Here is a 13,366-nt window from a genome sequence, read left to right as displayed (position 1 = left end):
CACTTTATGAGCAGAGATATACTCTATGTTGATCCAGAGAGGGCAGTTCTGTTTGCACACTTTGAAAGCATCAGACCCTGATGTCATTTATATACCTAGTAATAAAAAGGGACTTGGATTGTATGATTGCAGAATCACTGACTGTGCAGACTGCTCTTAGATTTTACTGGACAAATCTCTGTACATTTACCTAAACAAGTATTGTTAAATTCTCAGTGATTTTCCCGCAGGAGCTAAAATTCTGTTGTCTCATGTATCTCTTACTAAAGGTATTTACTGATTTTATTACTGTATTTACTGATAGGTCTGGGAAATCATTTAGTGCAGCAGTGTTCTGGAGGACAGAAACAGATGACATCAACAGATGATGGTATCAGCACATTCAGATAATCAAAGGCTCACCTCAAGTGGTAGAGCTCACTGAGCTAGCTCGAGCATTTCAGTTATTTCCAACAACTAACCTTAATATTGTTTCTGATTCTCTTTATGTTACAGATACAGTGAAATAGATCAAAGGTTCTTTTTTTTTTGGAAGGAACTCAATAATCCCAGACTCTTTATCCAGCTTAAAAGATTGTGGTATTACATTTCAAGGTGCTCATACCTATATTTTAATCACTCATGCAATCATACACATCTTTGCCTGGAACTTTGGCAGAGGGTAATTATAATGCAGATCACAATCACAGAACGGTAGGGGTTGGAAGGGACTTTTATAGATACTCCACTCCAACTTTTCTGCAGAAGCAGATTCACCTAGATCAGGTCACACAGGAACACGTCCAGGCAGGTCTTGAAGACCTCCAAGAAAGAGAGACTCCACACCCTCCCTGGCCAGCCTGTGCCAGGGCTCCATCACCCTCACAGTGAAACAGTTTTTTCTTATGTTTAAATGGAACTTTTTGTGTTCCAGCTTCATCCCATTACTCCATGTCCTGTTACTAGATACAATAGAAAATAAGGGATACCCTAACCTTCTGACATCCACCATTTATATACTTGTAAATATTACTGAGCTCTCCACTTAGTTTTCTCTAGACTGAACAGCCCCAGTACCACAGCCTTTCCTCATAAGGAAGATGCTCCAGTCTGCTGATCATGCTACAGTAGCTTTGGCTACTCTTCAATTATTTCAACAAGTCAAACTTTCACATCACTTTTTTCACCAAAAGAGACGATCATTGCAAAACCAACTTCAATTAACCACAGAACAAGCTCATAACAATCTTATCTTGTCCCAATTGTCAGTCTCTCAGCCCAGTGCCTCAAATGGAAAGTCAATCCTCGTGGCACCTCTCCTTTACAGATTTGGCAAACAGATGTAACTCATATTACTGAATTTGGTCATCTTAAATATGTGCATGTCACCATAGACACATATTCTGCATTTATCTTTGCCACCACATACACAAGAGAAAAAAGTTGTGACATACATTGTAAATGGTTAGCTGCTTTTGCATCCATGGGAGTTCCACAACATACTAAAATAGACGATGTGCCTGCATTTATATCAAGAACCACACAACTATTTTTACCAGAATAGGGCATCCAACACACAACAGGAATTCCACACTCGTCCATTGGGCAGGCTATCATTGAACACACTCACAAAACTCTTAAACAACTGCTGACTAAACAGAAGAGGGGGACTAAGGGGGATACACCTTCTGAATGAGTATGGAAAGCTACATTTGTGTGAAACATTTTAAGTCATGCTCATGCAGATATGACATGTGAATCATCATTTTGGGCCTTCTCCTATGTTCCAGATACAGCTTTTGGTCTGTGCTCCAGACATGGCTACAAGACCATGGGAACGACCTCTACATTTAATAACTTGGGGACAGGGATATGCTTGTGTCTCCACAGGATTAGGATCAAAGTAAGTTCTGGCACGATTCATTCAGCTATATCTGACAAATGAGAATATAACACCGAGCGCAGCGACACCAGAGGAGTTCACATTAATGGGATTTTTTTCTTTACAGGAATATTATGGGCCATCATGAAAGGATGGGTAGTCACATAGCCCCAACAGAATGTCTGGGTCACTTTAGCAAATGTCACAGGACAAAATACACTCTGTCTTAGTACACAGCTATGCCTACTAACCATTTTTCTACTTGCTTGGAAGCAGTTCCTCTGCGTAACCAAAGATAGCTTAGATTGTGTGGGGGCACTGTGGCAAAGGATGCCTGTAATAGTATTTACACTGAAACAATCAATGGATGGATATCATATTTGCCACAAGCAGCATTAGGATCGCAAGAACTAACCCTACTTGGAACCATGAGGGCTGATTTATGCTTTTATATAAATTACACTGGTAGAAATCAAAGCAGAACTTGGTTGGTAACTAGCTCAACACTTGTATATAAAACTAATAGCCTGTGGTGTAATGACATCATACATAGTATATCACAGGGAACCAATGCTACTATCCAGCTTCCTCCCAGTTTGTTTATAATTTGTGGTGAATGTACCTGGAAAGGCATTCCATCACACATCATGGTGGGGGGTCCATGTACATCTGGGCAGTTGTCCTTACTAACACCTAACATCACCATGATACATCAAATGAAAAGGAACCATCATAAGGAATCTCCACGTTTTTGACAAAAATTGTGACTCAAACTCACAATTTTGGTCTATCAGAAAGGATTGGAGGGTCACTTATCCCTGGAATTGGGACTGCTCTAGCTTTGGCAATGCTTAATAAATTGGGATGCTGGCTTGTAAAATTGAGCAATGATACTTCACTAGAATTAACTGGATTGCTATCTGATGTTGACTCAATCAGACATGCCACTTTACAGAACAGAGCTGCCATAGATTTTTTTATTGCTAGCACAAGAACATGGTTATGGGGATTTTGAAGGTGTGTGTTGTATGAAGTTGAGTGATCACTCAGAGTCAATACATAAGAGTATTCAGGATTTTAAAGATCTCAGCAAATAACTCAAGTGACTGAAATCCTTTTTTGGGGCTGAGCTGGTGGTCAAGACTGGGCCCTTGGTTAAAGCTAATATTACCAATAGGAATCGTGTCCTTGTTAGTGCTGAGTGCATTTGTTTGTTGCTTGCCTTGTATTGTAGGATTTGGATGCTTTGTGATTACAAGAACTATGAATCAAGTACTGCATTCTCAGATATAGACTATGCTGCTTCGTCAGCAGTTAAACAAAGAAGGAGGAGATGTGGGAAACCAAGATGCAAGACTCAATACAGCATGAGAAAGAAGTGGACTGGCACATGAACATAGCACATGTAGCTGATTGGAGGAGTCTCCAGGTGAATAGGAGATGCAAGGAGCAAACCAATTATCAGCACAGTTGCTCTGAAGGCCACGGAACAATAAATGATTCTGCTTAGAAAGAACTAACAGGAGTATAAGTAAAGGGGATGCTTGTAGAATAAATGGTTCTGATTCTGCTTGCCCGTAATCGGGGTCTATGTCTTCAATTGCTGCATATGTCCTTTCAGGAAAGTCTCTGAATAGGGAGAGAAGAGATTTGGGCAGAAGTAGGAAAAGACTAGATGTCATTGCAATTCAGTCAGTGTATGGACCAGAAAATCCCTGCTAACTTTAAACAATAAAGAAACAATATGGAAAAAAGTTCCAAGTTCTTTGGTTTTCTCTTTTAATCTGCTGTCTCAGAAAAAAAATAAAGCACTAACAGCCCTGTTTACTGGACTTTTAAACTCTGCTGATGAATAGAGAAGGATGTAAAATCAGACACGGTTTCTCCCAACTCAGCTGGGAGTTCAAGAGCTTCTCCAGAGTCATCTACAGCCACCGCATAGGAAATAACAAACATGTTTCTAAATTAAGCATGACTCAACAATGGGGGAGACAGGGCAGTATTTGTCTGTTTTCCTAAAGCAAAACAACCCCAAACTAGTACTGAAGATACACAATTCTGTCCCCTCACTTCACCCCTGCCCCAATAGCAAGTATTTACAAAGCAACTGTCACCCATAGATTTTTTTTTCCCCCCTTACTTTATAGACTCATAATATGAAACAAACATACTAGAAAAACTCCACAACCCCCCCTGCGCAGCACTGGCACAGGCTGGCCAGGAAGGGTGTGGAGTCTTCTCTTGAGGTTTTCAAAACTCATCTGGACACGTTCCTGAGTGACCTGATCTCGGTGGACCTGTTTCAGCAGGGAGGTTGGACAAGATGATCTCTAAAAGCCCCTTATAACCCCTACCATTCTACGAAAATGTTTCTGCCAGACAGATTTTCTATATCAATTACCTTTATGGCTTATGAGCACTGTTTCCCTTTGAAAGGCAATCTGGAGACCAGAGAAGTACAGTTACTCTCATAACAGTCAAGGAGCATGAAATGGTGTGGATTTTTCAGCCAGTTGAACCTGAGAGATAGTTTAAGCAGGCAGGCACCTCATGTATGAGCTATACCCAGGATTACAGGCCTGCACACCACAGCCTCAGTAGGAGGGCAGAGGCAAGGTCAGGGAGCCCTGGGGTGCCACAGAGGAGGGGACATGGCATCCCAAGGATAGCAAGTCCAAGCAGGCCAGATACAGGCATGGCTGCCAGGCAACTGCAACTCAACTCTTGCATGGAGAACTGAAGGACAGCTCCCAAAGGCAAATGCACATCCCAGGCTCCTGGCTTTCCTCACAACTACATTAAGGAGAAGAACTCAGATGGAGTCACCAACCCGATCCAACCACACTCCTCTGAGGGATGTTCTCAGGATCTTGACATCCATTTTGAGGTTCCTCAGCCCAAGAGAAACATGGGCACATTTGAGAGAGTCTGGGGAGGCTGCTAAGGTGGTCAGAAGTTCTGCAACACTTCAGAGAAGATCCCTCAGAACTTCCACTTCCCTGTGGACCCAGCTTTCAGCTAGTAACCCCTAGAAGCTTCTTCCACATACCACTCACTCCCTGATCAGCTTCACTCTGAGTAATATTTTAGTTACATTAAAAAGGCAGGAGAAAGGAGGATAATCCTGTCTGAAAACACTACTTTCTCACTTCTGTGTGAAGGGAACTTGCCTTTGCCTGTTGCAGGGCCTTCTCAATCTTACTGGGTTCACTCAATCCACTGGTGATAGACTGCTGCTTACACTCTAGCTCACTCAGCATGTCCTTCAGTTGCTGCAGGGAGTCCACATAGTCCTGGCTTGGCTGGCTTTCTGACTCTGGTATCATTAGAAAGAATAATGAAACAAAACAAAAGGTAAGGAAACAGACATGAGACAAATTAAGAGATATGAACCGAATTAAAATTATCAGAATCATTCAGAAACGAGAAATCAGGAGATACATTTGTACACTGAATCCTGCTGAGACCTTCCAAGAGTTAAAAAACTGTTCTGCTAATGTTTTCTTTCCTTTTAAAAATATGAAATACATATAATATATTAATATATTTTGCATATAAAGCTAAAGATACACATTACATGCAGTGAAAATATAAGCTATGAATTTTCTATATATAAATTAAAAAAATATAGATTATTACTATTATTATTATTATATTATATATATATTATATGCACACAAATACACAAGCATAGCAGCTTTTGGCCTGTTACCAGAACAGTGACACTATCTGTGAAGGCTTAAGAAAGAAGTGGACTTCGTACAGAGTAACCGCTTGCAATCTTTGACCGCATCTCAGATTTTGCCTGAGCCAGCCCTTTGTGGAATCCAAGGCAGAAGGCAGTACCTTACTCTGGCATTTCAGAATGAAAACGTTATGTTTGGCAAACTGGCACAAACAGGAATTCAGCTGTAAGACCTGTACTGTGGTATGCACAGGCTCCAGCCTTGGATTCCTAAATAATTTCATGACTGTCCCAAGTGAAAATTAATCTATGCAAGGCTCTGCCTCACCGAGTAGCTTTTCAACAGCTTATTGTTAGAACTGTCATACCATTTATAACTAAAGAATGAGTCAGCAGGTCTAGAAAAAAAAAAAAAAATCAAAGTTATTTAGGTTCCTCTTTTCAAAAAGAGAGAATCAATTTAAAGGGGAAAAAAAAAGAACTCCATAAAAACTAAATAGGTGCACTGTTACTAAACTACAGAAATCTTGAAGGAGAAAATAGTTAAAATGGGGTTCTCTGTCAATAGGAAGCTAAGTTACAATTCTCATTAAAAATGCCTGTAGAGATGAGACTGAGAAGCACTCCACGAAGGAATTTTCAGGGGTGCAAAGAAGAGGCTTGAAAGGAGGTGGACTTCTGTCAGTCGAAGCGTGACAGGTTCATAAATGTTCGAGCGCCACCACATCAGTTGTTTCTCCCATTTAGATGGCTCTGGAAGTTGTTTTACCTTACAGCAATCCAAACAGTGCTGCAAACAATTGGTATCCTGATCTGACATTCCCCCCTGTTCTTTAGCAATGCACAATCCGCAGAGAAATTATCATTCAAACAATACACAAATACAAATTTAACATATTACAATACTTAAGGTGTTTTTACAACTGGTTAAAATATACTAACAACACCTCAAGTGATGTGTGGTATGATAAAATAAGGAGTACTTTTGTTACATTATGTAATAACTACCAAAATATACAACACCAATAAAATTATTCAGAAGTACATGAACTCAGAACAGTTATAAAAAACTCATTCCCCACAATAAGAATGAAAGTATACCCTGTAATTTGAGTGTGGCAGACATTCATACAGTTTTCTGCATGGATACAAATGAAGCATGCAGGGCTGGTGCAATGCATTATATAGATAGGCTCAATTACTGAATTGCTAGGCTATTTTTATTACACACAGAATAAAGTCCTAATGCTCTTCCATTTGGGGCCATTAGCAAAACACTTCCTTGAAATCCTCAGCAACACAATGAAAACTAAGGGAAAAAAATTTCCTTATAGGTCTGTGCTCTTGTTATTCGGCTATAAAATATTAAACAGAGCTACATATTTTGTGCACTATTTAAAAACCTTTAGAAGCCAGCATGACTGGTTTGAATGCTCATAATGAAATTTTTAACACAACAAATCCAAAGTAGAAAGCGCCTGAAAAGCAAGCCAGATTCCAAATCACTTCAAAGATGAAATTTCCAAAAGGAATTATGTATGACTAATGTGCTCAAAGCAGCCCTGAAAGAGAATAAATTTCACACACACGCACTTCAATTTTACAAGGTTCTCCTAATTTTCCTTTTTCAGTTCTAATGTTATTATTTATTTCTGTAGTGCCAGAGACACATAGCTTTTCAAAGCGTATTATCCACCTTAAATATGTTCCACTAGATACGTTAAATTGAGTTTCCTGAATGTTGCATCCTTGCATAATCACTTTTAATGCCACAAAATGATGTATTTTGTAGTGTGCAGAGAAGGTCATAGGAATAGTCTTTCAGGTGAATAAAACTAGTTTATCACTCTGATCCACAGCCTCCCAGAACCTGTAGGAAAACTCTGGGGGAATTCAGTGTTTTCAATCTGGTCAAAGCAACAAGAAATCCCTCCTATCAGAACATAACTGTCAGGAGGATTTATGTTGACAATACATATATTTACCTTTCTTAAGCTGTTGGTAACATTCCTCTAGTTTCTGATGAGTCAATCTGAAATGATCAAGAAAATCATTCAAGCTCTCCCGAATGAAGTTTGGAGGCATGGGTTGAGATGTAAGTGCCTTGCAGGTGGTTTTCAGGTGTTCCAACTGTGATGTCTGACTTACAAGATGAGTTAACTCCTGCTGCAAAAGATTAAAAACAAACCCAAATCTCACACTTGTGCCTTGTTAACACAAAGACTTTTAGTAAGCTACTGCAACACAGTGCTTCCACATTACTAGGGTAACAAGTAGCATAGACATCAAAATCTTCCAAGTCAAAACAGATGCCTTGGATGTCTCAAATTCTGAGTTAGCTTACTGACTATAGGCTAAGCTCCTCTGGGGTATTTTGTGCTCTAAACACCTTCCAATCAAAACGAACAAGTTTTGCCAGACTTACCTGACACAAGTCTTTCAGGACTGCTGAGGACTGGGATGCTGAAGAGGCATAATTTTTAAGCCAGACATCCTTCTCAATTATAGTCTTCTCAAGCTCACTCATTTCCTTAAAATATGCATTTATATCTTCCTGGTATTTTATCTTTCTGTCCACTTCTTCCAGATTTTGAACAACATCTTTCCATCCTGACAGTATTTTCTCCATCACAGTTTTTACATCCATTGTAGAAAGTCCTTCTAAAAAGATTATATAAATTGTTAATTCTGATTAACAGGCATTTAACCTTTCCTTTCTTCAGATACAGGTGCAAATTTGTATTAACATGAAAAATGCTTTGATTCCAAGACCACTATTCATAAAACTGTACTTATTACTACAGTGGTTCAGCTTTTCATTTACACAGGCAATGAAATGAAGAGCTATTACACTTCCATTCTTTCCATTCAATAAGCTTTGAATTTATAACAATGAGATGACTCTTGACCATCATGACTCTTCATAATGTGTGTCTAAATGTTGATAAGCAGGCTTAAGTAAGATAAGCTTTAGGTAAGCTTCCAGTGATTTATTTATTTTTTTTAAATCACTGTACACTGCACAAACAAAAAGAGAAGCAGCAAGTTGGAAGGCAGCAATAAATTCATTGAAAAGGTATACTGACATCCTATCAGCCTGGGAGAGAGCAAGTAATGGTTATCCACGTCACACGGCACGCAGACACAATTAATACCCAGGTAACACAAATAGCTACAAAAGCAACACAAAAAAACACAAAGTTATTTCCTACTCTCAAAAATTACACGAAGTATTTGTTACACCATTTTTCTGATAAATCCATGCATTTCTTGAGGATGCAGCAGCAGAAGTGAACAGAACTCCCGCCCATTCTTTGTTTTTATTTCCTTAAGTGCCAAAAACAACTGAAGATTCTGCTAACTATAAAGACATTTGAGTGCAATGTGTATCCCACGGTACATTCTTGCCATTGGAAGCTTCTAACGCAGACTCCTTTTCAAGATACCACCTCCTTTATAGAAGGCATATTTGGGTCATTGCAACTTAACAGTTCTGTCGTTTAGAGTGAAGTATAAGGAGAGTCACATAGAGGGGTTTTTTTGCTGTACTGCTGGAGTGTAAGTAGAGCCCAGAGCTCTGTTCAGGGCAGCCAGCCAGCTCCTACAAGGGCACTTGAAGGCTCTGTAGTTCCTTCCTGTGCTTCACACATTGGCCATAAACTTAGCGCATGTACAATACAGAAACACAGCAGCTGCAGCCAGTCACATAAGAGGATTGAGCACACAGCAACAGGTTGTTTTCCTTATGGCACAGCCTGTACAAACTCCAAGACAGAAATGGATGTATAGACATGCATGCCAGTGCTGTGTATTATTCCACACAGGCACAGCTGGGCCTGGTTTTGGAGAGAAGAGTTGTCATTGAGTTGGACAAAACATACTAGTAGACCTTAAATGAAGCCAGGGCCTATAAATTGGTTATTTTCTATAGATTCCAATTTTTAAGGTGGCAAGTAATTAGTAAGCAGTTTCTGCTTACTAATCTTTTTTTGCTGATACAAAACATTTTTTGAACTATGCATTTCTCAACATGATCAACAGACACTGCTTTTGTAGCCATGATCTATCATAGCTGGAGGGAAGAGAAACAGAATTTCTGTCCAGATTTCAAGACAAGAAACAGCTACAAATTTTTATAACTCAATCTCCAGGACAAATCAGTGGCTTCCAGCTATCAGCTTCAGGGCAATGGCATCCACTGTAAAAAGCTGCAACTGTAGAGGGTAAGGAGATAAGGGCTGGAGATGCTCAGCAGATTGAGTCATCCAGGTAAAGAGGCTGGCTGAAAAAAAATGTGAGAGTGGGGAAATGCAATGGAAATTAGCCTTTTCCAAAAAGAATGCTTGTCAATGTATGCAGGACTGACATCATCCTTTCACCTGTCTACCACTCATAGCAGCTTCACCAGAAGTTAAGTGCATAGCAGATGCACATGTCTGAATAATATAAACAGCTCTTCTATGGAGAAAAATCACATTTCACTGATGGAGTTCCATCATATTACGAAACAAGAATTCATCAGGACTTAAAGATTTGACTTCCACTGATGTTAAGTTTCCAGTGATAAGTGCTTTAATTGACAATCAATCATTTTTTCAAGCATAAGAGCTTCTCTTTTGCCTTTGAGCCATAAGTTGTGACTCTATCAAAACACACTGATAGTTTTTACAAAAATGGAGAAAAATATGCATTTATCAAGCTTAAATTTGCTTTCAAAATTTTAAAGTTTTATACTTTAAATCTCCACATAATCTAAACAACTCTTTCACCAAAAAGCACATTACTGCCACTAGGAAATTATTTCTATTTCAATAAAAATAATCCATAAAAGGTTGCAAGTGAACGCACACAGTACAACACAATACTAATGTTGCATTTCCAGAAGCTTTAATAAAAACAAAACATATATCAATAATTGGTAACAATATTAATGACCAGTGTCTCTGAAGGAAAGAAGATGGGAAAATGACAAAATATATCATGATGCTTAAGTGAAGGTAGCATATTTCAGTACTATTTCTCAGCAACTCATTTGATTAAATCACAAGACAAAGAATTTTTCAAGTGGCTTACCCTTTCCCATTTGATCCAAAAGAATATGTCCACTTTGTTTCAGCTCATTGAACTTTTGGCTTTTTTCAACTCTTTCTTTTTTGATCACCTACAAAGTACACCCAGAAGGAATACAGTTTGAGAGGATAATTTTTCTTTGACACACCCCACCTCCTGCAACACATATTTTTCGACCACTATGAAAAACAAGTTCTCCAATACAGAACTTAAGAATGTTAGTTCTGTTTGTACAGAAAACAAATGCAATATGAGTTGGCTCTCACATGCACAAGGCCAGCAAGAGACTAGTACAACATCATCAAGAGTAAAATACTATTTAAATAAGTTGATGATTCTGCTATGCTAAATCAGATGTTGGGAATGCAGCTAAAACAAGTCATTTTCAATTAAAAATTTTAATTAATGTGGACCTATGTAGAAAAAAAGCACTTTGATTAGTCCCTTCTCTACAGTCTCTGAGACTCCCAGTAGAAGGGCACAATCTGTTCCCCAGAAATCCAAATAGCATGAACTACAGCTCACTAGTACTCTATTCTCATAAGCTCTAGCCCTTCATTCTCCATCATAAAGAAATCCTATGCCACCACCACTAAGATTGAGGAAGAAGTTCCTCCTTTAGGTCATACATATTTGGTTGTCACAACTTCAGTGTCCTCTGTGGTTACAACAAAGTACCTTCAAATTAAAATATTTCCAAAACTAGTGTCCAAGGTCATTACTCTGCTGTAGCAAGTCTAAACCAAATTCTGAAGCAGTATGTATTTATTTGAAACCAGTTAGGAAGAACACAAACTGTTCTAACCACTTTCATAGTATCATAACAGTTGAAAAAGACCTTTAAGACAGAGTCCAACCAGTCACATCACACTGCCAAGCCTATCACTAAAATCTACATCCCACAGTACTTCATCTACTTTGTCTTCTGATTATCTCTAGGAATGGAGACTCCACCACTTCCCTGGGCTGCCCGTTCCAATGCTTAATAACCCTCTCAAAGCAACTCCCCTTCAGATAGCTGTAGAGAGTGATCATGTCTCCTTTTCACACTCCTCTAGGCTAAACATCCCCAGCTCCCTCAAGCCAACTCCTCGTAAAACCTATTCTCTAGACCCTTCACCAGCATTTTTGCCCACCTCTAGACACCTCAGTGTCTCTTTTGTAGTGAAGGACCCAGAACTGGACACAGTATTCAAGGTGCAGGCTCACCAGTGCAAAGTACAAGGGGACAATCACCTCCCTGGTCCTGCATGTCACACTGATACATGTCAGGATGCCATTGGTGGTCTTGGCCACCTGGGCACACTGCTGGCTTGTGTTCAGTTGGCTGTCAATTGACACCTCCCAGGTCCTTCTCCTCAAGACAACTCTCAAACCACTCTGTCTCAAGCCTGTAGCACTGCTGGGGGTTGTTGTGGCCCAACTACAGGACCTGTCTTGGCCTTGTTAAACCTCACACAATCTCAGCCCATCTATCCAGCCTGTCCAAGAACCCTCTGAAGAGCCTTCCTGTCCTAGCAGGAAGGTCTACATACCCACCCAGCTTGGTGTCATCTGCCCATTTACTGAGGGTGCACTGGATCTCTTCATCCAGACCACTGATAAAGATGTTAAACAGAACAGACCCAGCACCAAGTCCTGCAGAACACTACTTATGACCAGCCACCAACTGAATATAATTCCTTTCACTATGACTCTTTGGGCCCAGTCACTCAGTCACTTTGAGCCAAATCATTTTAAAACAGTGCTGTTCATGGGAATCTGGTGCTCCTCTTGGAGTCTATTTTATGAAGGACTAAAAATATTCATAAGGATCTATAAATAAACTATTGGAAGAGTTGTTTCAGTTCTTATTTCCAAGAGTATTGCCATTACAAACAATCCTAACGGCACCATTTTGCACCACAGTACTGAAGAGTCTCCTTAAAAATATCTGTAAGTATTGTCTTTGATTTCAAAAGCAAGTTGAGGTGCTGCTAAAGCTCCAAGTAAGCCCTTATTAACAAAGCATGTTCAAAAATGAAAAAAGACAGCAATACATTGCTGAAACAAATAGAAGATAAAACAGCTATTTCATGACTCCCACAGGATCCTGTCAAATTATATGGTCCATCTTGCAGGTCAGTGATACTGTACATGAGTTGTAATTATTGGGTTTCTTCAAAATTAGACTGAATGTGTGCAAACATTGTAACAGACCACTTTGGACTCAAGTGGTAAAGTATGTGTGCAGAGGATCACAGCATGATTCAAGGGATCTCCAAGCAGTTCACTTGCTCATCTCTGCGAAAATTATAATAGTGGTATCAATCAAGTCCATCTCCAGCTGTGAAACATGAAGTCAAAAATTACACTGCTTAGTGGAAAGGATACCAATTCTGAGAACATACATTTAGAGGAACTCCAAAGGAGACATCAGCAATGTTTTTAAAATTTCCTGTGAATTGTGCAACACAGCAAACACCAGCAAAAATTTGTGTCCAGTTCAGACATTTCCATGTACGTCCAGTTCTGAAATTAACTCAATGACCTCCAGTTGACAGTCAGCTTAGAGACAAAAGATGCTATTCAACAGAACACTTTCTTATTTCTCACTTTACCTTCAACTTTTCTTTCATGTTTGAAGTCTCTCTCATTTTCTTGTACTCTTTGATGTCTGTGGCCTGAATGGCAGATAACGATTTTGAAATCCAGTTCAAGAGGTCAGCACTTTCGGCATCAAACCTGGTTTAAAAGGTCAGAGAATTTTT

The 13,366-nt window shown here is 39.4% G+C and overlaps 1 protein-coding gene across 11 annotated transcripts in view; it reads right to left on the bottom strand.

Annotated features, from left to right (window-relative positions):
* Positions 1–13,366, bottom strand: part of UTRN (utrophin) — a 367,525-nt gene that overhangs the window by 259,407 nt on the left and 94,752 nt on the right. For 10 of the 11 annotated variants that reach the window (XM_061991642.1, XM_061991648.1, XM_061991644.1 and 7 more), the window contains 5 exons: positions 13,217–13,340; positions 10,620–10,707; positions 7,972–8,207; positions 7,532–7,712; positions 5,032–5,177 (listed from right to left, as the gene is read on the bottom strand). In XM_061991642.1, coding sequence (XP_061847626.1) covers positions 5,032–5,177; positions 7,532–7,712; positions 7,972–8,207; positions 10,620–10,707; positions 13,217–13,340 — 775 coding nt within the window. The remainder of the gene's footprint in view (positions 1–5,031; positions 5,178–7,531; positions 7,713–7,971; positions 8,208–10,619; positions 10,708–13,216; positions 13,341–13,366) is intronic. The other variant, XM_061991645.1, reaches the window with a different exon arrangement.

Source organism: Colius striatus, chromosome 2 (assembly GCF_028858725.1).
Source record: "Colius striatus isolate bColStr4 chromosome 2, bColStr4.1.hap1, whole genome shotgun sequence".
Lineage (NCBI taxonomy): Eukaryota > Metazoa > Chordata > Aves > Coliiformes > Coliidae > Colius > Colius striatus.
The sequence above is the reverse complement of the archived record's forward strand: the minus strand, read 5'-3'. Positions and strand labels throughout refer to the sequence as shown.